The 24,936-nt window shown below is 59.2% G+C and overlaps 2 protein-coding genes across 2 annotated transcripts; one reads left to right on the top strand and one right to left on the bottom strand.

The window, feature by feature from the left end:
- The first annotated feature begins 3,763 nt into the window (after nt 1-3,763).
- LOC139826017 (zinc finger protein 541-like) lies at nt 3,764-4,955 on the top strand. The gene is made up of 3 exons (XM_071800773.1): nt 3,764-3,861; nt 4,304-4,644; nt 4,721-4,955. Exons 2-3 carry the CDS (start codon nt 4,484-4,486, stop codon nt 4,953-4,955), a joined length of 396 nt encoding a protein of 131 aa, XP_071656874.1. The 5' UTR covers nt 3,764-3,861; nt 4,304-4,483.
- A 12,731-nt stretch (nt 4,956-17,686) lies between these two features.
- Nucleotides 17,687-22,164, bottom strand: LOC139826034 (maestro heat-like repeat-containing protein family member 7). The gene is made up of 12 exons (XM_071800828.1): nt 22,049-22,164; nt 21,550-21,654; nt 20,954-21,103; nt 20,611-20,765; nt 20,158-20,302; nt 19,923-20,060; nt 19,567-19,743; nt 18,994-19,149; nt 18,726-18,827; nt 18,266-18,368; nt 17,970-18,029; nt 17,687-17,883 (listed from the first exon to the last, which is right to left on the bottom strand). Exons 1-12 carry the CDS (start codon nt 22,124-22,126, stop codon nt 17,750-17,752), a joined length of 1,503 nt encoding a protein of 500 aa, XP_071656929.1. The 5' UTR covers nt 22,127-22,164; the 3' UTR covers nt 17,687-17,749.
- Nucleotides 22,165-24,936: the final 2,772 nt, after the last annotated feature.

The following is a 24,936-nucleotide window of genomic DNA, read 5'->3' as shown; positions in this document are numbered from 1 at the left end:
TCCTGCCCCCCACACCAACCCCTAATGCCCCTCACATCGACCCCCAAATCCTCCCCACACTGACCCCTCAAATCCTCCCCAGACCAACCCCCAACTTCCCCCACACCGACCCCCAATTCCCCCTCACACCGACCCCCCAAGCCCCCCCCACCGATCCTCAATTCCTCCCCACACCGACCCCCAATGTCCCGCTCACACCGACCCTCAGTTCCTCCCCCACACCGCCCCCCAATTCCCCCCTCACACCGACCCCAAATCCCCACCACCACACTGCCCCCCAAATCCCCCCCTCACACCGACCCCCAATGCCCCTCACGCCGACCCCAATTCCTCCCCCCACACCGACCCCCAATGCCCCTCACGCCGACCCCCAGTTCCCCTCACAACCTCCACCAAAACGGCGGCGCCTCCCTCTCCTCCCTCCCGCCTTTTCCCGCCACACACTCCCGGACGTGACGCCGGCGAGGGGGCGTGGCCGGCGGCGAGGGGGCGTGGCCGCGGCGCCGGCGGGCGGGAAGCGCCGGGGCGGGAAACACCGGGTGAGGAGATCGCGTCCCCTCTGGTCCCTCGTGTCTCTTCATGTCCCATCGCGTCCCCTCGGGTCCCATCGTGTCCCCTCGTGTCCCTCGGGTCCCCTCATCGTCCCCTCGTGTCCCTCGGGTCCCCTCGTGTCCCCTCATCTCCTCAGCACCCCCGCTGGAGCCCGCCCGTCCCTCCCCTCCAGGAGAGACCCCGGGGCTGGGGCAGATCCGCCATCAATCCCCCCACAGACTTTTTCTCTCTTTCCTCCCCCTTTTCCCTCTTTTCCCTCTTTCCCCCTTTATGCCTCTTTCCCCCCTTTTTCCCTTCCCCCCTTTTTCCCTCTTTTCCCTCTTTCCACCGTTTTTTCCTCTTTTCGCTCTTTCCCCCTTTATCCCTGTTTCCCCCCTTTTTCCCCCTTTCCCCCCTTTTTCCCTCTTCCCCCTCTTTTCTCCCTTTTCCCTCTTTCCCCCTTTATCCCTCTTTTCCCTCTTTCCGCCCTTTTCCCTCTTCCCCCCTTTTTCCCTCTTTTCCCTCTTTCCCCTTTATCCCTCTTTGCCCCCTTTTTCCCTCTTTTTCCTCTTCCCCCCCTCTTCCCCCTCTTTTCCCTCTTCCCCTTTTTTCCCTTTTCCCCCCTTTTCCCCCTTTTTCCTCTTTCCCCCCTTTTCTCCCCTTTTCCCTCTTCCCTCTTTTCCCTTCTTTCCCCCCTTTCCCTCTTCCCCCCTCTTTCCATCTTATCCCTCTTTTCCCCCTTTATCCCTGTTTCTTCCCTTTTCCCCCCCTTTCCCTCTTTCCTCGCTTTTTCCCTATTTTTCCCTCTTTCCCCCCTTTTTCCCTCTTTTCCCTCTTTCCTCGCTTTTTCCCCCTTTTTCCCTCTTTCCCCCCTTTTTCCCTCTTTCCCCCCTTTTTCCCCCTTTTCCCTCTTTCCTTGCTTTTTCCCCCTTTTCCCTCTTTCCCCCCTTTTTCCCTCTTTTCCCTTTTTCCCCCTTTTCCCTCTTTCCCCCCTTTTTCCCCCTTTCCCCCCTTTTCCCTCTTCCCCCGTTTCCCTCTCCCGTTTTCCCGTCCCTCCTCCCATTCCCATGCAGCCCAACCCCTTCCCCCCTTTTCCCCAGAGCAGTTTTCATACAGATCCCCCCTTTCCCCCCAGCCCCGAACCCCCGGGGGTTTCTCAGCATCAGCAGCCACTTCACTCCCCCCAATTTAACTCTTTGTGTCCCTTTTCCAGGCTCTTTGGGAGCCCGGGTGTCCTGGGGCCGCTCTGGTTTTTGCTCCGGGGTGTTTGGAGCCCGGTGACCATGGACCTGTTTCCCTTGGGCGACGAGCTGCGTGGCTTTGCCCAGAGCCCCGGGCTGCTCTGCGGGGAAGCGCTGGAGCCCGACCTGGAGCCCAGTCTGAGCCTGGAGCCCGACCTGGAGCCCAACCTGAGCCTGGAGCCCGATCTGAGCCTTGAGCCCAACCTGGAGCCCAACCTGAACCTGGTTACTAATGATCAGTATTTACCAATGATGGTCATAATTTATTAATAGTGATCAGTATTTATTAATAACAACCAGTATTTATTAATGATGGTTAGTATTTATTAATGACAATTAGTATTTATTAATAACCACCAGTATTTATTAATAACGGCCAGTATTTATTAATGGCGGTCAGTATTTCTTAATGACAATCAGTATTGATTAATGATGGTATTTATTAAGGATGATTATTATTTATTAATGATGATCAGTATTTGTTAATGGTGATCGGCATTTATTAATAATGGTTAGTATTTATTAATGACGATCAGTATTTATTAATGACCGTCACTATTAATGATGATCAGTATTGATTAATGATGGCGAGTATTTATTAATGATGATCAGTATTTATTAATAACAGTCAGTATTTATTAATGACAATCAGTATCGATTAATGATTGTGAGTATTTATTAATGATGATCAGTATTTATTAATGATAGTCAGTATTTATTAATAATGATCAGTATTTATTAGTGACGGTCACTATTTATTAATGACAATCAGTAATTATTAATGAGGGTCAGTATTTATTAATCCTTGCTATTTAACCCTTTTGGGTTGAAACCTTTGAGACCGAACGCCGATTGATTCCACCGGGCAAGCTCCACCTGCCTGGAGCTTCAGTGCCGACTACGCCATCTGTTCTAAAAGCGCCGCGGCTTTATCATGTTGATTTTTTTACCTATTTATCCTGATTTTTGTCACTTTAGCCACTTGGCGGCTGCTCCGGTTGAGGATGGCGGCGTCTCCATGTGCCGGAACCACGGGTGGTCGGTGGACGCCGAGAGGGGGCAGGTAACGGGCACCCGTGGGTGCTGCTCATTGAGCGGGGATCTGAGCGAAGGCGGCGAGGGGGTTGGCGGTGCCGTCGAAGCCCTTTGCGGGGGTCGTTACCAAATTGTGCGTAACTGGATGATTTGTGAACGTCGCTGCCGATTGAGTGGAGATGACGGGGTGAGAAAACGAGAAATAGGGAATCGCTGCGGTGTAAAGATTCGCGTTGCGCGCTCCCGCCCGGTTTGGGTCGTGTTTAGCGTAGCGGGTTTTATTATCCTCGTTATATAATGGAGAAATAATTGGGAAGAGCAGTTTGCAAAGCGCTTTGATATCCTCCAGCGCCACCGACGCTCCCGGTTCCGTTTGTGCTCAGGTGCGCGACGCGGGCGATGCAAACACCGCGAAACCATCGTTGGGAGATGGAAACGGCGCCTCCGAACCCCCGACACTGTCCGAAAACCCCCCTGGTGATCCCGGTGTTGGTTCCAGTGACAAGGAACGAGGTGGGTGAGGAGTACTTGGATGGTTGTGCGATGATTCGGCAACCGGCGGCGCCGGAGTCGCTTCCCGGAGCACCCGTGTGTGTGTCCCTGGCTGAACCAAGGGTGCTACGTGCCCCAAAACCCCCCAAATTACACCCAAATAATGCTATGGGGACGCGCTCGGCGGCCGCTACCCCAGGGACGGGCTCTGGGAGGCTCCAGGCTCCCGCTGGGTTATTGATCCGAAATACGGAACCCGGCGATCGCCTCGAGTTGGGTGAAAGGGAGGAAGCATCAGCAGGACCGGAGGGTCCCCAGACCCCTCATTTTGGGGTTCGCCGCTTGCTTTTGAGCCAAAAAAGGAGGAAAAGCAGATAAACGCCCGTGTGATTTTGTGCGTTTTCCACCTTTAACCCTTTTCTTGTTCGATGTTGCCCAGGTCACCAAAAATGCGTCTCCGGATGGGAAGATCTCGCAGCAAAAGAGGCGACGGAGGCCGAAACCCCTCGTGATCCCGACACCGGGATTGAAGCGCTTTCGGCCGCCCCGCGGGGTTAATTCGGTGCGATGCGGATGTCCCCACGTAGCGCTTTGGGGGGAACACCCCGCTTTATGGTTGTGGTTTACGGGGGGTTTATCTCAACCCGGGCCGAGCGATCCCGGTGTAAAACCGCCCGGTGAACCCGGTTTGGGTTCGGTGTCCCCTCGCTGGTTTGTGGTGACAAACGCAGAGCTTGTGCTCCCCAAAAACCCCCAAAATGGGTGATTTTGTGGAATATGGGATGGAAACAACCCCCCAGGGTTTCGCTGTGATATCGGGTGTAAAAACCACCCGAGTGCTGCGATCGACTGCAAAACCCCATTGGGATGATCCATCAGCGACCGATTTCACCAAAACGATGGGAATTGGGACAATTTGTGGTTGTGACGCCAAGGAACGGTCTCGGCACGATGATTTTGATCCTGAGCGTTGCTTTTCCCCTCTATTTCTCAATATCCCGCAGGCAGAATGGACGGCGACTTGGGATTGTGCCTGGTGAAGGACGCCCCCAAAATCAGCGTCCGGCCGTGAGTCCCCAAACCACCAAAAACGGGCGCAAAACGGGTGCGTCGCGCTTTTCCTGCCCCTCGTTTGGCCCACCAGGACCCATTGACGTCCATTCCGAACGGAACACGAGGCGCTGATGTCACCGGCGGCGCTGATGTCGCGGCGGAACCCCGGCAACGCTTTGTTGTTCCGAGCCCTCGCAGGGCGTCTCTCCCACTCTGCCGCGTCTCGGAGCGAATCCCTGTGGTTTTCGGCCGAACCGCGCGGTTTCGGTGCCGATCGGAGCACGATGATGCCGTGAGCGCTCAGAACGCCCCCGTCCCCCCCGCCGCGCCGCCGCGGTCCCCGTCACCGCCTCCCGTCCCCTCTCCAGGCAGATCAACGTGGGGAGCGGCTTCCAGGCGGAGCTGCCGGCCCTGCGCGACCCAGCGCAGGCGCAGCAGGACGAGGAGCGCGCGGAGCTGGTCTGGAAGCCCTGGGGGTACATGGACACCGACCCGCAGGCGCCCGACCCAGGTATCGCACGCTTTGGGTGCCTGGCCCACCCCACCTGGGCCCTGGGGGGGTCGTCGCTGCTCTTGGGGCTCCCAACGCTGCCTTTTGGGTAGAAATAGTGACGTTTTTCCGTGTGTTTCTTGCTCTCCGCTCCACCTGGTTGGCTCGTTTTCCGCTGTCCCGTATCGCGCCTTTTGTCCCCAAAACCCAACTTTTCCTTCTCGTATCGTACCCATTATCATGTCGCACCTTTTCTTGACCAACCCCAACGTTTCCATTGTCCTATCGCACCTTTTCTTGACAAAACCCAACTTTTCCTTGTTGTAGCGCGTCTTTTCTTGACATAAACCCAACTTTTCCTTCTCGTATCGTACCCATTGTTGTATCGCACCTTTTCTTGACGAAACCTGACGTTTCCATTGTCCTATCGCATCTTTTCTCAACAAAACCCAACTTTTCCTTGTCTTCTCACATCTTTTCTTGACAGAACCCAACGTTTCTGTTGTCCTATTGCATCTTTTCTTGACATACACCCAACTTTTCCTTGTCCTATTGGTTCTTATCTTGACCAACTCCAACTTTTCCTTGACCTATCGTGTCTTTTCTTGATAAAAGCCAACTTTTCCTTGACCTATCGTGTCTTTTCTTGACATAAACCCAACTTTTCCTTGTCCTATCGCGTCTTTTCTTGACAAAACCCAACTTTTCCTTGTCCTATCGTGTCTTTTCTTGACATAAACCCAACGTTTCCATTGTCCTATCACGTCTTTTCTCAACAAAACCCAACTTTTCCTTGTCCTATTGCACCTTTTCTTGACAAACCCAACTTTTCCTTGTCCTATCGTGTCTTTTCTTGACATAAACCCAACTTTTGCTTGTCCTATCGTGTCTTTTCTTGACAAAACCCAACGTTTCCATTGTCCTATCACGTCTTTTCTCAACAAAACCCAACTTTTCCTTGTCCTATTGCACCTTTTCTTGACAAACCCCAACATTTCCTTTATCATATCGCATCTTTTCTTGACCAACTCCAACTTTTCCTTGAATCGTACCCATTGTCGTATCACGCTTTTCCTTGAAAAACCCCAGCTTTTCCTTGTTGGATCCCATATTTCCACCCCCAAACCCCAACACCCCCATGTCACATCCCCCTTTCCCCAAACCCCAACACCCCCATGTCACATCCCCCTTTCCCCAAACCCCAACACCCCCATGTCACATCCCCCTTTCCCCCCAACACCCCCATGTCACATCCCCCTTTCCCCAAACCCCAACACCCCCATGTCACATCCCCCTTTCCCCCAACACCCCCATGTCACATCCCCCTTTCCCCCCAACACCCCCATGTCACATCCCCCTTTCCCCAAACCCCAACACCCCCATGTCACATCCCCCTTTCCCCCCCAAACCCCAACATCCCCACCTCATATCACCCCATTTCCCCCCCGAACCCCAACATCCCCATGTCCCATCACCCCGTTTCCCCCACCCCGTGTCGGTTGCAGTGTTGACCCTGCTGTCCATGGCAAGCTCCAGCACCATCCCCGGGAGCTCCAGCACCGTCCCCGGGAGCTCCAGCGCCATCCCCAGGAGCTCCAACGCCATCCCCGGGAGCTCCAGTGCCGTCCCTGGGAGCTCCAGTGCCATCCTCGGGAGCTCCAGTGCCATCCCTGGAAACTCCAGCGCCATCCCCGGGAGCTCCAGTGCCATCCCCGGGAGCTCCAGTGCCATCCCTGGGAGCTCCAGTGCCATCCCTGGAAACTCGAGCGCCATCCCCGGGAGCTCCAGTGCCATCCCCGGGAGCTCCAGTGCCGTCCCCGGGAGCTCCAGTGCCGTCCCCGGGAGCTCCAGTGCCGTCCCCGGGAGCTCCAGTGCCATCCTCGGGAGCTCCAGTGCCATCCCTGGGAGCTCCAGTGCTGTTCCTGGGAGCTCCAGTGCCGTCCCCGGGAGCTCCAGTGCCATCCCCGGGAGCTCCAGTGCCATCCTCGGGAGCTCCAGTGCCATCCCTGGGAGCTCCAGTGCCATCCTCGGGAGCTCCAGTGCCGTCCCCGGGAGCTCCAGTGCCATCCTCGGGAGCTCCAGTGCCATCCTCGGGAGCTCCAGTGCCATCCTCGGGAGCTCCAGTGCTGTCCCCGGGAGCTCCAGTGCCGTCCCCGGAAGCTCCAGTGCCATCCTCGGGAGTGTGTGTGAAGATTGAGGAGAAAGCAGCTGAAATGGAGATGCCGGAGCCAGAGCCGCAGGCCGGGACTGAGCCACCACCAAAGTGCCTGAATATTGAGGAGAAACCAGCTAAAATGGAGATTGTGGTGCCAGCACCAGAGCCACCGGCCGGGACCGAGCCGCCCCCAACATGCGTTAAAATTGAGGAGAAAGCAGCTGAAATGGTGATTGTGGCACTGGAGCTGCAGGTGGGGACCGAGCCGCCCCCAAAATGCTTTGAAATCAAGGAGAAACCAGGTGAAACAGCGATGCCGGAGTCGGAGCTGCAAGCTGGGATGGAGCCGCCCCCAAAGCGCCTGAAAATTGAGGAGGAACCAGCCGAAATGGGGATTGCGGCACCGGAGCTGCAGGACGGGACCGAGCCACCACCAAAATACCTGAAAATTGAGGAGGAACCAGCCGAAACGGTGATTGCGGCACCAGAGCCACGGGCCGGGACCGAGCCGCCCCTGAAGCACTTGGAAATTGAGAAACCAACCGAAATGGCGATTGTGACGCCGGAACCGCCGGCTGAGACCGAGCCACCACCAAAATGCATGAAAATAGAGGAGAACCCAACCGAAATGGCGATGCTGGAGCCGCAGGCCGGGACCAAGCCACCCCTGAAGCGCTTTAAAATTGAGGAGAAACCAGCTGAAATGGTGATTGCAGCGCTGGTGCTGGAGCCGCAGGCCGGGACCAAGCAGCCCCCAAAACGCTGGAGAATTGAGGACAAACCATCCGAAATGGCGATGCCGGAGCCGCAAGCCGGGACCGAGCCGCCCCCGAAGCGCCTTAAAATCGAGGAACCAGCCGAAATGGGGATCGCGGCGCCGGAGCAGCGCCCGGGGTAGGTTTGCGCCCTCAGGAAACCCCCGCGCCGAAACCACCGTCGGCTTTCCCACCGGACGGCGCATCCAGAGGGGGATTTTTGGGGAGAAAAGGGGTGAATCTGCGCGTGTGTTTGAAGAAGCGACCATGGGGGGTTTGGTTTCTCGGCATCGGAATCGGGTTTGATGGGAAGAGCTGGCGCCCGATCGTCATCTCCGGCACCAGGGGGCGCACGGAACGGGGCCGGAATTGGGCTGAAATCCTGTGAGATTGGGAAAAAACGCCGCTGTGAGATCAACGGGCAGCGGCTGCTCGCGGTGGGAAGAACCGGAAAGGGAAATGGTGGCAAAATGGTGCCGTAAAGCGCCCCGATCTGAGCCGAGAAACAGGGGTTTTGGTGTTTTTCTTTCTGTTTAACGCGCTTTCTGCTTTGCTTAATAAACTGGGTTCTGGAATGAGTTGAAGTTCGTTAATGCAGCGATTTGTGACAACGGGGGGGTTGAGTTGTTTCATTAATGAAATGTTAATTAAGGGTCTTGTCACACCAGGAGGGATGGAAGGGGGATTTATTTTGGGAGGTCTTGAGATTTATTGCTGTCACGATACCGGGGCCGTCGGTGCCACCCATCGCGATACCGGGGCCGTCGGTGCCACCCATCGCGATACCGGGGCCGCCGGTGCCACCCATCGCGATACCGGGGCTGTCGGTGCCACCCATCGCGATACCAGGGCCGTCGGTGCCACCTATTGCGATACCAGGGCCGTCGGTGCCACCCATCGCGCTACCAGGACCATCGTTGCTGCCCATCACGATACTGGGGCCGTCGTCACCGCTGTTGTGACGATACCAGCGCTGTTGTTGCCACCTGTCGTGATACCAGGACCATCAGTGCTCGCTATTGCGATACCGGGGCCGTCGGTGCCACCCTTCGCGATACCGGGGTCGTTGTTGCTGCCCATTGCGATACCGGGGCTGTCGGTGCTGCCGTCGCGATACCGGGACCATCAGTGCTTCCCATCACGATACTGGAGCTGTTGGTTCTGCCCATCACGACACCAGGGCCCCTGTCACTGCCCATCACAATATCAGGGCCGTCGGTGCTGCCGTCGCAATACCAGCTCCATCACTGCTGCCCGTCGTGATACCGGGGCTGTCGGTGCCATCCGTCGCGATACCGGGGCCGTCGGTGCTGCTGTCGCGATACCGGGGCTGTTGTCGCTGCCCAACGGTGAGAGGAAAGCTGCGCTTGGAAGGGATTTCCTGTCCAGAGTCCTCATCGTCTTGGCCATGCACAGCACAGTGAGATGTTCCCCATCGAACAGAAACGGTAACTGGGGTCTGTGGAGAGCGCAGGGGGTAAAAGGGGTCTGGGAGGAAACTGCCTGAGGAAAAGTGAGACATCCCTTTTCCCTCTGTTTTAGAAACCCCAGCCAACTCGAGAGCATCTTGGGAGGGGTCGAGCTGCACTTACCCAGAGGACACAGCAGCTGGAGGAAGCCAGGAGAGATCGGCGTGGAGAGGACGAGCGCAAGGAGGCTGCAAAAGGGAGAGGAAAGAAATCAGTGCCGCGGCCACTGCTGTTGCTGGGATGGGAGACGTGAGGGCCTGGGGAGCTGCGGTGGGGCAGCCGGGGCTGGCAGAGCAGCCCCACGCACCCCTCAGTAGGATGGGAATGAAGAATATGAGGAGCAAAAGTAAGAAAACTCATGGGCTAAGATAAAAAAAACCAAGTGAGATAAGTAATTGAAAGAGGAAGAGAGAATAAAACGCAAGGCGTGATGCAAAGACTCGTGGGCTCCCACAAGCACAGGGAGATCCCGCAGACCCCGAGCGATGGCTGCCCTGCAACCCCCTTCCCTCCCTTCTTACTGATGAGCACCACGTTAGGGCGCTGTTGGTGCCACCCATCGCGATACCGGGGCTGTCGGTGCCACCCATCGCGATACCGGGGCCGTCGGTGCCACCCATCGCGATACCGGGACTGTCGGTGCCACCCATCGCGATACCGGGGCCATCATTGCTGCCCATCACGATACTGGGGCCGTCGTCACTGCTGTTGTGACGATACCAGCGCTGTTGTTGCCACCTGTCGTGATACCAGGACCATCAGTGCTCCCTATTGCGATACCAGGGCCGTCGGTGCCGCCCTTCGCGATACCGGGGTCGTTGTTGCTGCCCATTGCGATACCGGGGCTGTTGGTGCCACCCATCGCGATACCAGTACTGTCGGTGCTGCCGTCGCGATACCGGGACCGTCAGTGCTGCCCATCACGATACTGGAGCTGTTGGTTCTGCCCATCACGATACCAGGGCCCCTGTCACTGCCCATCACAATATCAGGGCCGTCGGTGCTGCCGTCACGATACCGGCTCCATCACTGCTGCCCGTCGCGATACCGGGGCTGTCGGTGCCATCCGTCGTGATACCGGGGCTGTCGGTGCTGCTGTCGCGATACCGGGGCTGTCGGTGCCACCCATCGCGATACCGGGGCTGTCGGTGCCACCCATCGCGATACCGGGGCGATACCGGCCCCTCCTGGGGCAGCAGGGGTCCAGTACCAGCACGGTTTGGGGGTGGACCCGCTGGAAAGCAGCTCTGCGAGAAGGACTTGGGAGTTCTGGGTGACATCAGGTTGGCCACAAGTCACCAATGTGTCCTTGTGGTCACGAGGCCGAGGGTACCTGGGGGATATTTATTAAGAAGAGTGTGAGCAGCAGGTGAGAGAGGTGAATCCTCCCCCTCTGCTCCACCCTGGGGAAGCTGCATCTGCAGTTCTGGGTCCAGTTCTGGGCTCCCCAGTTGAAGAAGGACAAGGAGTTACTGGAGGGAGTCCAGTGGAGGGACACAGAGATGCTGAGGGGTCTGGAGCATCATTCTGATCAGGAGAGACTGAGAGAGATGGGGCTGTTGAGCTGGAGAAGAGAAGCTGAGAGGGATGTGATCAATGGGATCAATATCTCAGGTGGGTGTCAGGATGGAGCAGACTCTGTTCAGTGGTGCCCAGCGCCGGGGTGAGGGGCAACGGGCACAGACTGAAACACAGGAGGCTCCATCTGAACGTAAGGAGAAACTTGCTTGCTGGGAGGTGCCAGAGCGCGGCCCAGGCTGCCCAGAGCGGGTGTGGAGTCTCCTTCTGTGAGACATTCAGACCCCTGGGATCCTGTGTGATCTGCTCTGGGACCCCGCGGGAGCAGGGGGGTTGGACTGGATGATCTGCAGAGGTCCCTTCATCCCAAACCAGAATGGGGTTCCGAGGGAAGGGGAGGGAAGGGGAGGAAGGGGAGAGAAGGAAGGGCGGAGAAGGAAGGGCAGAGAAGCGAAGCCTCCGGGGAGACCCCATTGTGTCCCACGTTGGGCACATCTCCAGGACCGCCACGGCAACGCGTTTTCAGCCCACTTGGTCCTGTCCTGAGAATTCAGATTTGCAATTGACAGGACAGAACTAACTCCATCAGCTCAGCCAAGAAATAGATTCATTTCATGAATATACAGAATTCTATATGAATATATAGAATGTGTGAATATGAATATATATTAATTACCTATGGAGGAGAGGAGGAGATGGAAAGGGAGAGGGAGATGGAGAGAGGATGATGAAGACAGGAGGGAAGATGGGATCAAAAAACAGAAAGGAGAGAGGAAGAAAGAAGAGGTGACAGCAGGGAAAGAGACTTGAGAGGGGTATAAGGCAGAAAAAGGGGAAATGATGAAGGAAAGGAAAAGAAGAGGGGAGGAAATGAGAAAAAAGATACCTGTATGGGAGGAGCAGCAGGGGAGGATGAGACGCTCGCCCAGCAGCATCACGAGGCTGTGACCAGCACGGCACCAGGACCCAGGGGCTCCTCAGGGCTCCGTGCCGGCCTGTCCAGGAGAGCAGCGAGCGCCTGCTGGCCGCGTCCTGCCCGCTGGCTCCGTCCTGCCCAGTGTTCCTGAACCACGTTCTCCAGCCGCCTGACACGAGCTGGGCGATCAGCGGGGCGGGAGGTGCTGGTGATGAAGGAGAAGGTGCGGAGCACAGCCGGGAGGGAGCTCGGGGGAAGCCGGATGTGGCATCTCGGGGCTGTCGTCGTGTTTTCGGGATCTTTTCCTTCCCACGTGCCCTCGATCACCTCTTTGCCCCAGGAACCGTCGTCCACCTCGCGCTGGGGGACATCAGTGGCCGTTCTCTCCCTTCCCTCGGGCGCCTTCCTCCCACGAGTGACGAAGAGGATCAGCAGCAGCACGGTCCTTGACTCTTGGCCCCATTTCCCACGGGATCCAGCCTTCCCTTTCCGTTTTCCCTCGGCTCCCATCACGGCCGTGACCAACCCAGAGGTGTCGATCGTCTGGTGCCCTGCAGCAAAACGGCCGGGAAGGGACGAGGGACATCAGGTGCATGAAGGTGGTTTCCACAGCTTCCCCTTGCGCCAGAGCTGGGCCGGTATCAGTGTCTGGAGTTACTTTTGCTTTCTCGGAGAGAACGCGGACAATGAGACGTCGACATTAACACCTCGTGAATGCATTGAGCTTTCTGTATCGCTTTACTCAGCGTGACCGTAGATAAGGGCAGCAGCGAACAGCCACTGAAGCTTAAAGAACGTGTTTAAAATAAGCAGCAAGGCCTCACATTTGTTCTGAAGCTTTTATTTTCAGGGTATAACACTGTTCAAGGGTCACTTCGGAATGACTGAGAAGCTGCAGAGGACTCAAGGGCCCATCTCAAGATGCACCAACGTCCAGGTAAAACATTTGGTTTGGAACGAAGAACAGAAATGGTTTCCTTCTCCCTTCTTCCCTCCAACAGAGCAGAGGCCACAAGCGAGGCCCCCGCTGAGCCGAGACGTGATCCACGTAATCCTGCGGCTTTCGAGCGGGGCTGTTCCGACGGGACACAGGGTGCTGGTTTCCAGCTGCAGGAGGGAGGTTCAGGGGGGACATGAGGAAGGAACTGAAACCAATCGTTGGTTCATTGCTTTAGGCCCTGCTGAACGGAGCCTCTGAGAAGGAGCTGGGGCTGAGCTGGGGCTGTGAAACAGAGGGAAAAGGGATGTTTCACTCTTCCCCTCACAAAGTTCCCCGCCAGCCTCCAAATTCTTTTTGATCTCAGGGACCCCCCAGGGATCCCAGAAACCACTGAGACCCCCCCACACCCACTCGCAGGAACCCCTGGGACCCCCCCCAAACCCAGGTTTCCCCCTTTCTCCCCTGCAGCCCCCCAGGGATCTCACAACCCACCCAGGACCCCCGAGGGGCAGCTGCATGGGGGGGGGCTCTGACACCCCAAAAGTGATGGGGCGCATGGGGTGATGTGGACCCCCCTGTGGTGGTTTGGGGGTCCCCGAGTTGCCGTTCCCCCCACTTTAGAGCTTTTGTACAAATTGTCTCTATATTCGTAGCTGGGGGAAAAAGCGGCCCCTCCCCAGTGCTGCTCCCACAAACCTGGGGGGGCCTGGGCGGGTCCTCTGGGTCCCCCCCACTGGCACGGGGGGAAAGGAAAGGATTTAGCACAGAAATCACAGTATCACAGTATCACGGTGTGTTTGGGACTGGAAGGGACCTCGAAAGCTCATCCAGTGCAATCCCCTGCTGGAGCAGGAACGCCCAGGAGAGGTCGCACAGGAACATGTCCAGGGGGGTTTGAACGTCTGCAGGGAAGGAGACTCCACAGCCCCCTGGGCAGCCTGGGCCGGGCTCTGCCACCCTCACCGGGAAGAAGTTCTTTCTCAAATTTAAGTGGAACCTCTTGTGTTCCAGCTTGATCCCATTGCCCCTCGTCCTATCGTTGTTTGCCACCGAGAAGAGCCCGGCTCCATCCTCCTGGCACTCACCCTTTATATATTTATAAACATTAATAAGGTCACCCCTCAGTCTCCTCTTCTCCAAACTAAAGAGCCCAGCTCCCTCAGCCTTTCCTCACACGGGAGATGCTCCACTCCCTTCACCATCTTTGTTGCCCTGCGCTGGACTCTCTCCAGCAGTTCCCTGTCCTTCTGGAGCTGAGGGGCCACAACTGGACACAATATTCCAGGTGTGGTCTCCCCAGGGCAGAGCAGAGGGGCAGGAGAACCTCTCTGACCTACTGACCACCCCCTTCTGACCCACCCCAGGTCCCATTGGCTTCCTGGCCCCAAGGGCCCAGTGCTGGCTCATGGTCACCCTGCTGTCCCCAGGACCCCAGCTCCCTTTCCCTACCCTGCTCTCTAACAGCTCATTCCCCAGCCTATACTGACCCTGGGGTTGTTCCTGCCCAGGTGCAGCACTCTGCACTTCCCCTTGTTAAATCTCACCAGGTTATCCCCCCCAGCTCTCAGCCTGTCCAGGTCTCTGATGGCAGCACAGCTTCCAGGGTCACCCGCTCCTCCCAGCTTCGTGTCCCCAGCAAACCTGCTGACAGTCACTCAATTCCCTCATCCAAATCGTTAATGAATATATTGAATAATATTGGCCCCTGAGGCCCTGCACTGGATCCAGGCCTCAACCGGACTCTGCCCATTGACCACCACTCTCTGGCTTCTCTCTCTCAGCCAGTTTGCACCCCCCACTCCCCACTGCCCAGAGCACCCCTCCCCAGCTCAGCTGTGCGGATGCTGTGCAGACGGTGTCAGAGGCTTTGCTGAAGCCCAGGGAGCCCACACCCACCGCCCGCCCCCTCCATCCACCCGGGTACGTTCCCATGAACGGCGACGGGGTTGGTGGGGATGAACTGAGATGAATCAAGAGATTGAGCCACGCGCTCAGAGCGATATCGGCTGTTCAACCGCTCAGTCACCGCATCTTTAAACTACAGAATGTAGATCACAGGGGTTTAATTACGGGAAATATTTAACTGTTTAATGATGGATTTTGAATGCGGAGAGGGACCAATGCAGTGGGGTTTAAGCACCACTGCCTCTGACGGACGTTTAATCCCAAGAAATTTAATGGGAAATTAATTTAATTTGAAATGTTCTTTAGCAAACTGTTCAGGTCACTTCTGAGATACAAAAAGTTTTTAAAGCAAAACATTAATCGCAGTAAATTTCCAACAACGCTCCCTTCCGTGAAACCAAAATTCAACAAAAACCTCAACGAAACGTCAACATTTGTTGGTTTTTAGTTAACGTTCAAATGTCGCGTTTAATGTTACACATTTAATTTATACACTGGAGGCCTTGGTGCGGGGGGGCTGGGGGGAGGGTGTGTTAAAGGGACATTGGGGGGCACATTTGGGGCTGTTTTGGGGTCAAAAAGGGGCATTGAGGTTCAGGGGGACTTGAGGGAGTCGCGGGGGGCGGGGACCGATCGGGGGGGCGGGGGGAGCCCCGCAGGGGGATTTGCTGGGGGGAGGCAGGGTCAGCAGGGCCTCCCCTCCCCCGCAAAGGGACCCAGGGCCCCCCAAACCTGGTCCCTCCTGCCGGCTGCACCCCAACCCCCACAGCTCCCCTGCACCCCCAGACCCGCCCCGCGCCCCCCACAACCCCCGCACCAACCAAATCCGCCCCCCGCCGCTCACCCGGGACGGAACTGGCGGCGATCGCGGTCCCAGCGCCTTGTGAGGTGGAATTTCAACCGCGGAACTGCGGGGGCGACCAGCGGGACCCCCCACTGCCGCCCGGGGGCAACACGGCGACCGCCCGGCCCCGGCCAGCGGGGCCGCAGCCCCGGGCCCCCCGCCCGCCCCCGCAGCCGCTGCAGCCGCAGGACCCGCCCGTGGCAGCGGCGCTCCGGCGGCAGCAGGGGACGAACCGCCACGGCCGGGCCGCTGCTCCCGGGGCGGGCTGCGTGGCCACGCCCCCGGCACCGCCATTGGCCACACAGCCGGCCCGTCACCGTCCCTCAGCACCCGCCCCGAGCCGCCATTGGCCTGGAGGCGGCCTCCTGATGTCCATTGGCTGTGTCCCTTCCAGCGGGAAGTCCCTCCCCTCCCCGAGACGGCTCCGCGCCTGCGCAGTGCAGCCCCCGCGCAGCCCCGCGATGGCGCCGTCGCCCCTTGCGGGCTCTCGCTGCTGTTTAATCCAATTCTTTAATTGTGTTCTTTAAACGCGTGTTCATGAGAGCACAAGCGAAACAGCGCGGGGTGCGCGGGGGATTCGCTCGGCCCAACACGCACACCTTTAACAACAGGAAGTGTGTTAATTACAGTGAGTGTTCATATTCATAATGACCCCAGAGCTGTGCATATTCATGAGGTGATCTCAGATCCCTTTCCACAGCCCTGAGCCCCCTGTTCTCCTGCGCAGTGGCACTGGGTGTATTTGAGGAGGGGTCCTTGGGGTCTTTGGGTGAAGGCTCCTCAGCCTCCTCACAGTGGGCTTTGCCCCTTTGGCTCATTGTGAGGAACTGGTGGGACCCAAGCGGCCAAGGCGGTTGAACCCGGCCTGGCGCCCCCTTTGTGCTGGAAATCTTGGCGATCTCGTCTCCTCAAGGTTGCAGCTGGTGCCGTAAAACTTCTGATCTCGGCATTTGACGCAGTCCTGCTTTTTTAGCACGATTGGGTACATACAGCTCTAAACTAGATATTAATTATGTGGCTTAGAATGTTAGCTCGTTAGTAGGCCCTTACTATGTAGTTGCTTAACCCTTAAAATGTTCGTTGCCTCTGTCAATATAACTCCATAAACAAGTTTCATAACTTTTTACACAGAACTTAACCACCTTTTTCCCTTTTCCAGGTTCAGAGTCCGTGCCTCATTTGGTTCTGTCTGTAAACCTTGAACATCTTAGTGTCAGCGATCAGGACCCGGAGCCACGGGCGCAGTGCCATGCGGTGCTTTATTCCAGCGCTGGGAAACCAGGGGTTCGCACCCAAAGCTTCCCCGGTCAGTCTCAGTCGCACAGTATGTATACAGTCCATTCACAGACATATTCATATATTCATTAGGATCGTTAGGATATGAAATAGTTACTCAACATTGATTGCAACATCAACTGCAACACCTTGGAACGACTTTGATCACGCGCAGTGTCCTCTGGTGGTCTTTAGGAGGCTTCGGCGCTCCGATTCAATGTGAATCACGCAAAGCCATTTATGGGTCGCTATAGGCCACTTATGGGCTATATGTGTCACCTATGGGGCTCTATGGGGCACTGGGGAGATGCTATGGGGCACCTATGGGTCACTTATGGAGCTTTATGGGTCACTTTTGGGGCACGTATGGGGAACTTTGGGTCTCTGTGGGGCACTTGGAGGTCACTGACAGGCACTTATGGGTCACTAAGAGTCACTTATGAGGCTCCATGAGTAACTTGTGGGGTTCTATGGGGCAGTGGTGAGACGCTATGGGGCATTTACGGGTCTCTTTGAGTCACTTATGGGGCTGTGTGAGTGACTTATGGGTCTCTATGTGTCACTTATGGGTCTCTGTGGGTCACTTATGGGTCTCTGTGTGTGACTTATGGGTCTCTGTGGGTCACTTATAGGTGTCTATGTGTCACTTATGGATCGCTATGTGTCACTTATGGGTCTCTGTGGGTCACTTATGGGTGTCTATGTGTCACTTATGGGTCTCTATGCATCACTTATGGATCTCTGTTGGTCACTTATGGATCTCTTTGTGTGACTTATGGGTCTCTGAAGGTCACTTATGGGTCTCTTTGTGTGACTTATGGGTCTCTGTGAATCACTTATGGGTGTCTATGTGTTACTTATGGGTCTCTATGTGTCACTTATGGGTCTCTGTGGGTCACTTATGGGTCTCTATGCATCACTTATGGGTCTCTGTGTGTCACTTATGGGTCTCTGTGGGTCACTTATGGGTCTCTTGGTAACAAATCTCCATCTCCCAGCAACCCCTCCACACCGGAGCCCTCAGAGCGGCTCTGGGCTCCTTGGGAAGGGCAGACATCCAACCCAACTTCACAAAGGGCTCTTTATTGCCCCCCAGCCGTGTTCCCCAGCAGAGCTGCTCCTGCCCCGGGTCAGCGCCAGCAGCACAGGGCTCGCAGGCTCCATCGAGACCTCGGCCGCTTCCATGAAGAGCACACGATGCCAACGGTCTGAGCTGCCAGGGAGCAGACGGAGGGGTCGCTGTCCCCCTCCAGGGGCTGAATGGCTGCAAGGGAAAGAAGCAGAGCCCAGATGAGCTCCCATGTCTACAGAGACCCCCAGGCGTCCCCTCCGACCGCGCTCCCCGCTCACCTCTGCAGATCTCAGCCAGCTCCTCCTCGCTTGGGTCCCTCAGGTGCCGCGCAGCCAGCCCTGGGCACAGAGCTCCATCAGCCCCTGCTCCCTCCCCTCCGCAGCGCCCACCCCAGGGGACAGCAGGAGCCGAGATGCTGGGACCGAGCGAGGCGGCCACCGTGGCCACCTGCGTGGGCAGGGCTGGGAGGGGAGGCCAAGGGCCTGCCCGGGGCAGCCGGGGCTCTGGAGCCACAGGGCTGCTCCTGGTGCCAGGGCAGCGGTGCCCAAGGAGGGACCCGGGGGCTGGGACTCACCGATGAACCTCAGGGCCGCCTCTCGCAGGCTGGGCTGAGCGTCCCTCAGGTACGGCAGGCTCTGGCTCAAGAGCTCTTGAGCCCTGCTCCTGTCCCGCTCCAGCTGGAGAGAGCACAGGGCTGTGAGCACCTCCTGTCCCTCCCCAGCTGGCCGGACCAGCCCCTCCTCCCAGGAACCCACGTTCCCCTTCCCCTCCGACCATTCCCGTGTCCCAGCCAGGAGCCCTGTGGGGCTGAGAGACACAGACTGAGGGGTCCCAGGGGTGCTGAGCGCCCTCCCTCCTGCTGGGTGTGGGGCAGAGGGGAGAGCCCTTGGGGGCTCTGTTCTTGAGTTCAGGGAACAAGGACGCAGCTCGGGGCTGCAGGAGGGCAGGGGAGGCACCTCTGCAGAGCCCACAGCACAGACATGTGGGGCAGCCCCCATCCAGCTTGGGCCCTGGTCCTTGGGGGTTGTCCTCACCAAGCTCTCTCCAATCCTCCATGTCTGCTGAGTCTGTACCAGGTGTCTGAGCTGTTTCCATTTCAGGAGCTCTGCTGCACCCAGGAGGGCTTCCCTGGCCACCTACGGGACAGCAGAAGCTGGGAGATGGCACCACGGTTGGGGCAGGAGACCTGGTGTCCCCCTCCTCTGGGCTTTGCTCCCGGGGTGATTCTGCCCTTAGGGAGCAGGGGTCCCAAGCACCCAGGGGTCTCTTCCCTGCGTCACCGCTCAGCTTTGAAATCCGCACCTTGGCCACGCTCTGCACTTGGTCACTCATGCGGAAGAAGAGAGGGAGCAGGCCAAGTCGCACCGTGTTCTTCATCTTTGTCTTGTCGTTCCCCACCACCATCTTCATCAGGTGTCTGAAGAGGCCGATGGAGCTCTCTCTCAGCTGGCTCAGCTCCTGGGAGGGAGCAGCACAGCAGGACCTGAGCACCAGCAGCTCCCTGCCCACGGGGAGCAGGAGCTCCTGCACGGCTGATGGGAGGGGGGACGCTCCAGGGCGCACTGTGCACACTGCAGCTGTGGCCAGATCTGCGGCCCTGGGTGCATGAAGGGCCACTCAAGAGACTCGTTCAGCAGTGCCTGTGCCTCAAAGTGCCGTCCCAGCATCCCCACCAGCTCCAGCAGCCATGGTGGGGAGGAGCTGTGGGAGCAGCTGGCAGGGAGCAGCTGGGCTGGGCTGCAGAACCAGAACCCATCCCACAAGAGCCCCGGGGGGAAAGCAGAGGAGAAGCCCCTGCTCCAGTGGCCGGGCTGCAGGGCAGCTGTCATTGCCCAGTTCTCACCCACCAGGCTCAGGGTTATACATCAGCCTTACGTCATCAAAGAAGGGCAGGAGAAGGTTTGCCAGCAGCACGGCGATGGCGCTGGCCTCCTCCCTCTCCAGCTGAGCCATCACGTTTATGAAGACCACCAGAGCCTTGGTCTTGATGACGTTATTGCCGTACTGCAGGACCCACGCCAGGTCTGGCAGCATGACCTTCATTTTTCTGGCCTGGATGAAGAAGAGAGTTTCCCTCTTGGGACCGGGTCCATGTCTGGAGAGCCCCCCAGGCCCCACCATGGCAGGGAGGGCCCTTGGAGCAGGCACCCCAGCCACTGCCAGCCCAGGCCAAGCCCCAACCCACTGCCCCTTGGCTGCCAGCATGGCTCCCTTGGCATGACCCTACTCACCATCTCTTCTCTCTCTGACAGCGTCATCAAGGCCCTGAGCACCAGGGAGAGCACCTTTGGACTTTGTTCCCTCAGAAACCTCATGACGAGGTACATTGCAGCAAACTCCTCGTCTTGCAGGTCACTGCTGGCCAGCATCTGAAAGCAAAGCCAGCAGTGAGCGACCGGCAGAGCTGGTGGGGCTCCCTGCACCGTGCAGCTCCTGGGGCACCGGGAGCTTTATCCAGTGACTCACAGCCAAGCGGAGGATGGACGTGTCCTCCCAGCATGTATGTAAGACCCTACAGTGCCGGTCCTGGAGTTGGATGAGCAGCTCCTTCAACACGTTCTGCAGGGTCTGGGGCACGGAGAACATCACCTCCCACAGAGCCAGGGCAGTGCTGCAGGAGAGCGCTGTCAGCAGGGCAGCCGGGCCAGCGCAGCGTGGCCGCGCCAGCGCTGCAGGACGCTGGGGATGCCCCAGGCAGCAGCAGAGGCTGAGCTGCTGCTCTATGGGGCTGGCAGGAGCGCAGTGGGGGGCTCTGGGCTGGCTCGCTCAGCTGTGGCTGCTGCGGGCCTGGTGACCCCAGGGGCTGGGAAGCGCAGTGGGATGGAGGGTCCTGCTCCTCGGGGGTGTCCCGCAGGATCCCTTGGCTCTGCGTCCCTCTCCCCACAGGGAACAAGCCCTCACGGCTTTTGGGGCCAGTACCTGTCTCCGGGTGGTGCGATTGTCAGCAGCGTGGACACCACCTCCGCAGGGCACTTGTCAGCCATGGGGACAATTAGGGACGCCACTCTCTGCCGGGCTGGCGCGGTGCTGATGAACCCCAGGGTTTTGTGGATGCAGCTCGTGATCTTCGGCACCTGGAGGGAACACCGGTCGGGATGGTGCTGCCACTGGAGCGCAGCCGTTTCCTCACTGCCCTTCCCATCCCGCTCTGTCGCCTTCACGTGGCTTCGCTTTACCGGGATTTGGGAGGAAGAGATGGATGGAGGGAGAGCAAGGGCTGGCAGGGCCAAAGGGCAGAGCAGTGCAGCCAAAGGCCACTTACATCCACCAGCCAGAACCCGCAGTCTCTCTCCACCATGTCCAGCAGGTTTGTGGCCGCCTGCTTGTCAAAGGTGCTGGAGCCGGTCAGCGCCTTGATCAACACCAGGACCAGGTCTGTTCTCTCGGGAGGCTGGAGGTGCTCTGCAAAGGGCTAAGGGAGGAAGGGAGGCAGCGCAGCCAAGTCACACCGAGCGCCCTGGTGCTGCTGCGTGCTGGGCGGTGCCCGCAGCCCCGCGTGGACGCCCGGCGGTGCTGTGGGTGCTGCGGCAAAGCAGGAGATGCCCCGGCAGCTGTCCCAGCTCTGGGATCTGGGTGTCCCTATGGCTCTCAGGGCCGTGTGTGTCTGTCCCAGAGCGGCACCAGGCCTGGGCGAGGGAGACAGAACGGCAGGAGGGCTGAGGGCAGGCAGCCGGTGCCAAAGCCCTGAACCCAAGCGCGTGTGCAGGGCTCCGTGGGCAGGCAGGGCTTTCCAGGCCGTGCCGGTCACGGCTCCCAGAGCAGCTGGGTGGGCAGCAGCCCCGCGTGGGGAGAGCTGCAGGCTGCTCTGGGCTGCAGGGATGGGCAGACGGGCTGGCCGGAGGGCGCCTGGCTCCTTACCCCCAGCGTGGGGCTCTCAGCCAACACGAAGCTCAGCTCCTCAATCCTCCCCAGGGCCCTCTGCCGCACGTGTTCTCTCCCGGAGCTGCCGAAGGTCAAGAGCATCTGGGGAGAGAGAAGCTGCTGGTGAGCCCTGGGAGCAGCCACCGCTCCAGCAGAAGCAGCACCGCTCAACTCCTCTGCTGGACTGGCCGCTCCATTAAGGATTCCCCAGGGCTCCAGCAAAGCCTGCAGTGAGGTTCTCGCCCTGGGGTCCTTGGCAGGCTTGGGACAAACGCCCCGGGCCAGCCCTGTGCCCAGGCAGGAAGGCGGATGCCACCTCTGCGGCCACTGCGCTGCGGAAGAGCCTGGAGGGCAGCCCTGGTTCCCCGGGGAGGTGGGCGCCCTCCCGGCAGCGCTCTCTGCACGGCACGGGTGGCACTGTCACCTCCAGAGTGGCCACCCTGTCCCCCAGGGTGAGGAACAGCCCTGGTGAAGCCCAAACTCGGCACCCCCAGACCTGGAAGATGTTGTGCAGCAGCTCGCTGGCTCTGGAGGCGCCGGAGTTGAGAAGCAACGCCTCCAGCATGTTGTCCATGGACCGCACGGTCTGCAAGAACACAACGGGTTGTGGTCGTGTTTCCTGCCACCCCTCTCCCTCCCAGGGGACTGATGTGTGCTCCCAGCGCCGAGGGACGACTCCGGCACTGCTGCGCTGTGCCCACGAGAGACCCAGGGGACAATAACCCGCTATGGGCAGAGCAGCCTGCGGAACTGGACGTGGCCAGGCCCACAGGCAGGGGACGAAGGGGTGAGGGTGGGACAGCAGAGCTGAGACCCTGCCCTGCCTTGGATCTCTGGTCACATCGCGGCACGGGGCGGTAGGGGAGCAGACAGAGGGACCGGGGGCTCCTGGAGCTCACGCAGCTCTTACTTCTAAGTAGAGGTGACGGTCCAAGTCCTCCACTTCTGGTGGGAGCAAGAAGACACTGGAGAAGCAGGCTTGGAGCAGCCTGGTCTCCTTGCCCTCCAGCACCCTCTCCACGGCGCTGCAAAGAGAGCGAGCAGCCCGTCGCACGCTGGAACCTGGAGCGGTGCCTCGAGGCCTCGCGCATGCGTCCCCGGGAGGGATGGGCAGGTACCTCAGCTCGGCAATGGCACGCATGGCGATCTGCCGCAGCGCCGTGCGCAGCTGGGCCCTGGGCTCCTCTGCCAGCAGCACCTGAGAGCACAGCCGGGATGGGACCCAGCGCCACCAGCCCCCGGCCCTGCCCAACGCTGTTGTCACAGGTGCCGGAGTCCTCGATCCCTTCCCCAGCGCCGCCGGGTGTCCCCTCACCTCGATCTTCTCTGCCAGCTCGTATCTCTGGCAGAAGACATCCAGGCCCCTTGGCGAGCGGTGGCGCCTGCTGGTGTCGCACAGGTCGCGGATATCCATGAGAAACCCGATCTTGTGGCTCTCCTCCTAGAGCCAGGGAGCAGAGAGGCAAACAGGGAGCAGTGAGATGGGGACACGCGGCCAGCGGCACCGCAGCATGGGGTGCAGCGCCATTAGAGACCTGGGAGCAGCAGCTCTGCCCAGCCAGCTCCCTCCAGCACCCGCAGCACAGCCCCTGCCAGCAGACGCCGGCTCAGCCGCCTTGAAAGCGGCTGCGGTCACCTTGTCTGGGCTGCTGAGGAAGGACACGATGGAGTCCACGTATCCCCGTAGAAATCCATTCGCGCGTAGCGAATCGGCATCTGAGAAAGGGGCAGAGCAGGGAGGGCTGCTCAGGGGGTCTGCAGGCAGGACAGGGCAGAAGGAGCTCTGCCCCCGTCCAGCCCCACACCCGCTGCCCCGGCACAGCCTCCCCGAGCGTGTGGGGCTGGAGGGTGCCCGGCAGAGGGGCTGCGATGCTGGAGCCAGGCAGGACGGGGAAAGCCCCCGGTGCAGCGGGTGAGGAACTCGGTTCAGACGGGCAGGAAAGGTCCCCGTCCCGCAGCACGGTGCCTCCTGCCCGCCCAGCTGCCTCTCGCTGCCCGTGCCCTGCAGCAGGAGCTGGGTCCCCTCTGCCCGCAGGGGCTGCGCTGGGGCCGGCGCCCAGCTCGGAGCAGCCCTGGGCTTCAGGCAGCATCATCACCACCCATGGGAACCCCCTGCCAGCGTGTGGGGAGTCGTGATCCTGGTGTGGAGCGGGGAGCGATCGCTGGGCCCCCCCTGCCCAGGCAATCAGGGCCCCTCACTCACCCATCTGCGGTGGCTGGGCCGCATCCACCTGGTTGGGCTGCGGTGGAGATCTGGCCTCCTGGGGACCCCCAGCCTTCTCCTGCCAGGCCACCCGGGGGCGGCTGGGGGGTCTCTCCTGCCAGGCCAGCCTGGGTCGGAGGGGGGGTCTCTCCGCCATGTTTCGGTCAAAGGGAAGGACTAAGGATGGGGAAGGCGGACGCTTCGGCAAACGCCTCGGTGCTGCAGCTCTGCCAGAGGCAGCGGGGAAAGGTGTGGGATGCGCCCGTGTGCTCCTCGTCGGGGAAAGACGGGAGCTGAGCTCAGGAGCTCCCTGCTCCAAGTCTGCCGGGGCAGCAGAGTCTGCCGGGGCAGCAGAGCCGGGTTGTGGTTGGGCTCGATGATCTCAAGGGTCGCTTCCAACCAAGAAGATTCTCCGATCGACAGACGTGGGCTACGCTCGGGGCTCTCGCCAGCTCCGTGCTCGCACCCTGTCCCGTACCGTCCTGCCGGACAGTGTGGGCTGGGGTCACAGTGGCGCTGAGCACATGCGGGGCATGGGTGTCACCAGGTGACGTCACAAAGGGCCCCACTGTGACCCAGGGCAGGGAGGGTCAGGATGTCCCCTGGGAGGCACAGCCCAGCTCAGCCCTGGGCACCTGGCTGCTGAGTTTCCATCCCAGTTTCTAAAAGCTCCAGCACCCATTGCTCTGAGCAGAGTCTTGAACAGTCTGCTGCCCCGCTCCGTGTTCCCAGCGGCCGGTGCATGATGGGGGTGTCACAGACACACTCAGTGCCACGCTCCTTGCTCCAGGCGTCTATGGGGATGTTGCAGAAAGGATCCCGTTGGCTGGCTCCGTTCTCTCTGGGCTGCCAGGGGTGGCAGATGCACTCGATCCCCAATCCCCCCCAGCCAAACCAGAGCAGTTCGGTCCAGGCTGCAGAGGAGGGAAGGGGCTGAGCCGTAACCAGGCCAAGAACTCCTGCCAGGAGACCCACGGGGAAGCAGGAGAGCAGATGAGCGCTGGTGATTTGTGAGCGCACGAGTCTCAGACGCACTTTTCCTACCGCGCGCAATGAGACTGCGAGCCCATCGCTTCGCTCCATGAACACGACAGCCTGGGCGAGCCCGCTGTGAGCTCTCCCTGCTAAATAAGTGAGCTGTGTGGCAACGGTTTTACTGCTCACAGGTCAGTGGATGAGCC

The sequence above is a fragment of the Patagioenas fasciata genome, chromosome 33, assembly GCF_037038585.1.
Source record: "Patagioenas fasciata isolate bPatFas1 chromosome 33, bPatFas1.hap1, whole genome shotgun sequence".
In the NCBI taxonomy this organism is placed as follows: Eukaryota; Metazoa; Chordata; class Aves; order Columbiformes; family Columbidae; genus Patagioenas; species Patagioenas fasciata.
Note: the sequence above shows the minus strand (reverse complement) of the source record. Positions and strands in the feature narration are given on the sequence as shown.

Excerpts from the sequence above, each read along its gene's own strand:
- LOC139826034 (XM_071800828.1), bottom strand. The coding sequence starts at position 22,126 with ATGGACAACATGCTGGAGGCGTTGCTTCTCAACTCCGGCGCCTCCAGA. Across the intron at positions 20,303-20,610 it reads ATCGCACCACCCGGAGACAG|CACTGCCCTGGCTCTGTGGG; the intron begins GTACTGGCCCCA and ends GCTCTCCTGCAG. Across the intron at positions 17,884-17,969 it reads GCTGGCTGAGATCTGCAGAG|CCATTCAGCCCCTGGAGGGG; the intron begins GTGAGCGGGGAG and ends TTTCCCTTGCAG.
- LOC139826017 (XM_071800773.1), top strand. The coding sequence starts at position 4,484 with ATGTCACCGGCGGCGCTGATGTCGCGGCGGAACCCCGGCAACGCTTTG. Across the intron at positions 4,645-4,720 it reads GATCGGAGCACGATGATGCC|GCAGATCAACGTGGGGAGCG; the intron begins GTGAGCGCTCAG and ends TCCCCTCTCCAG.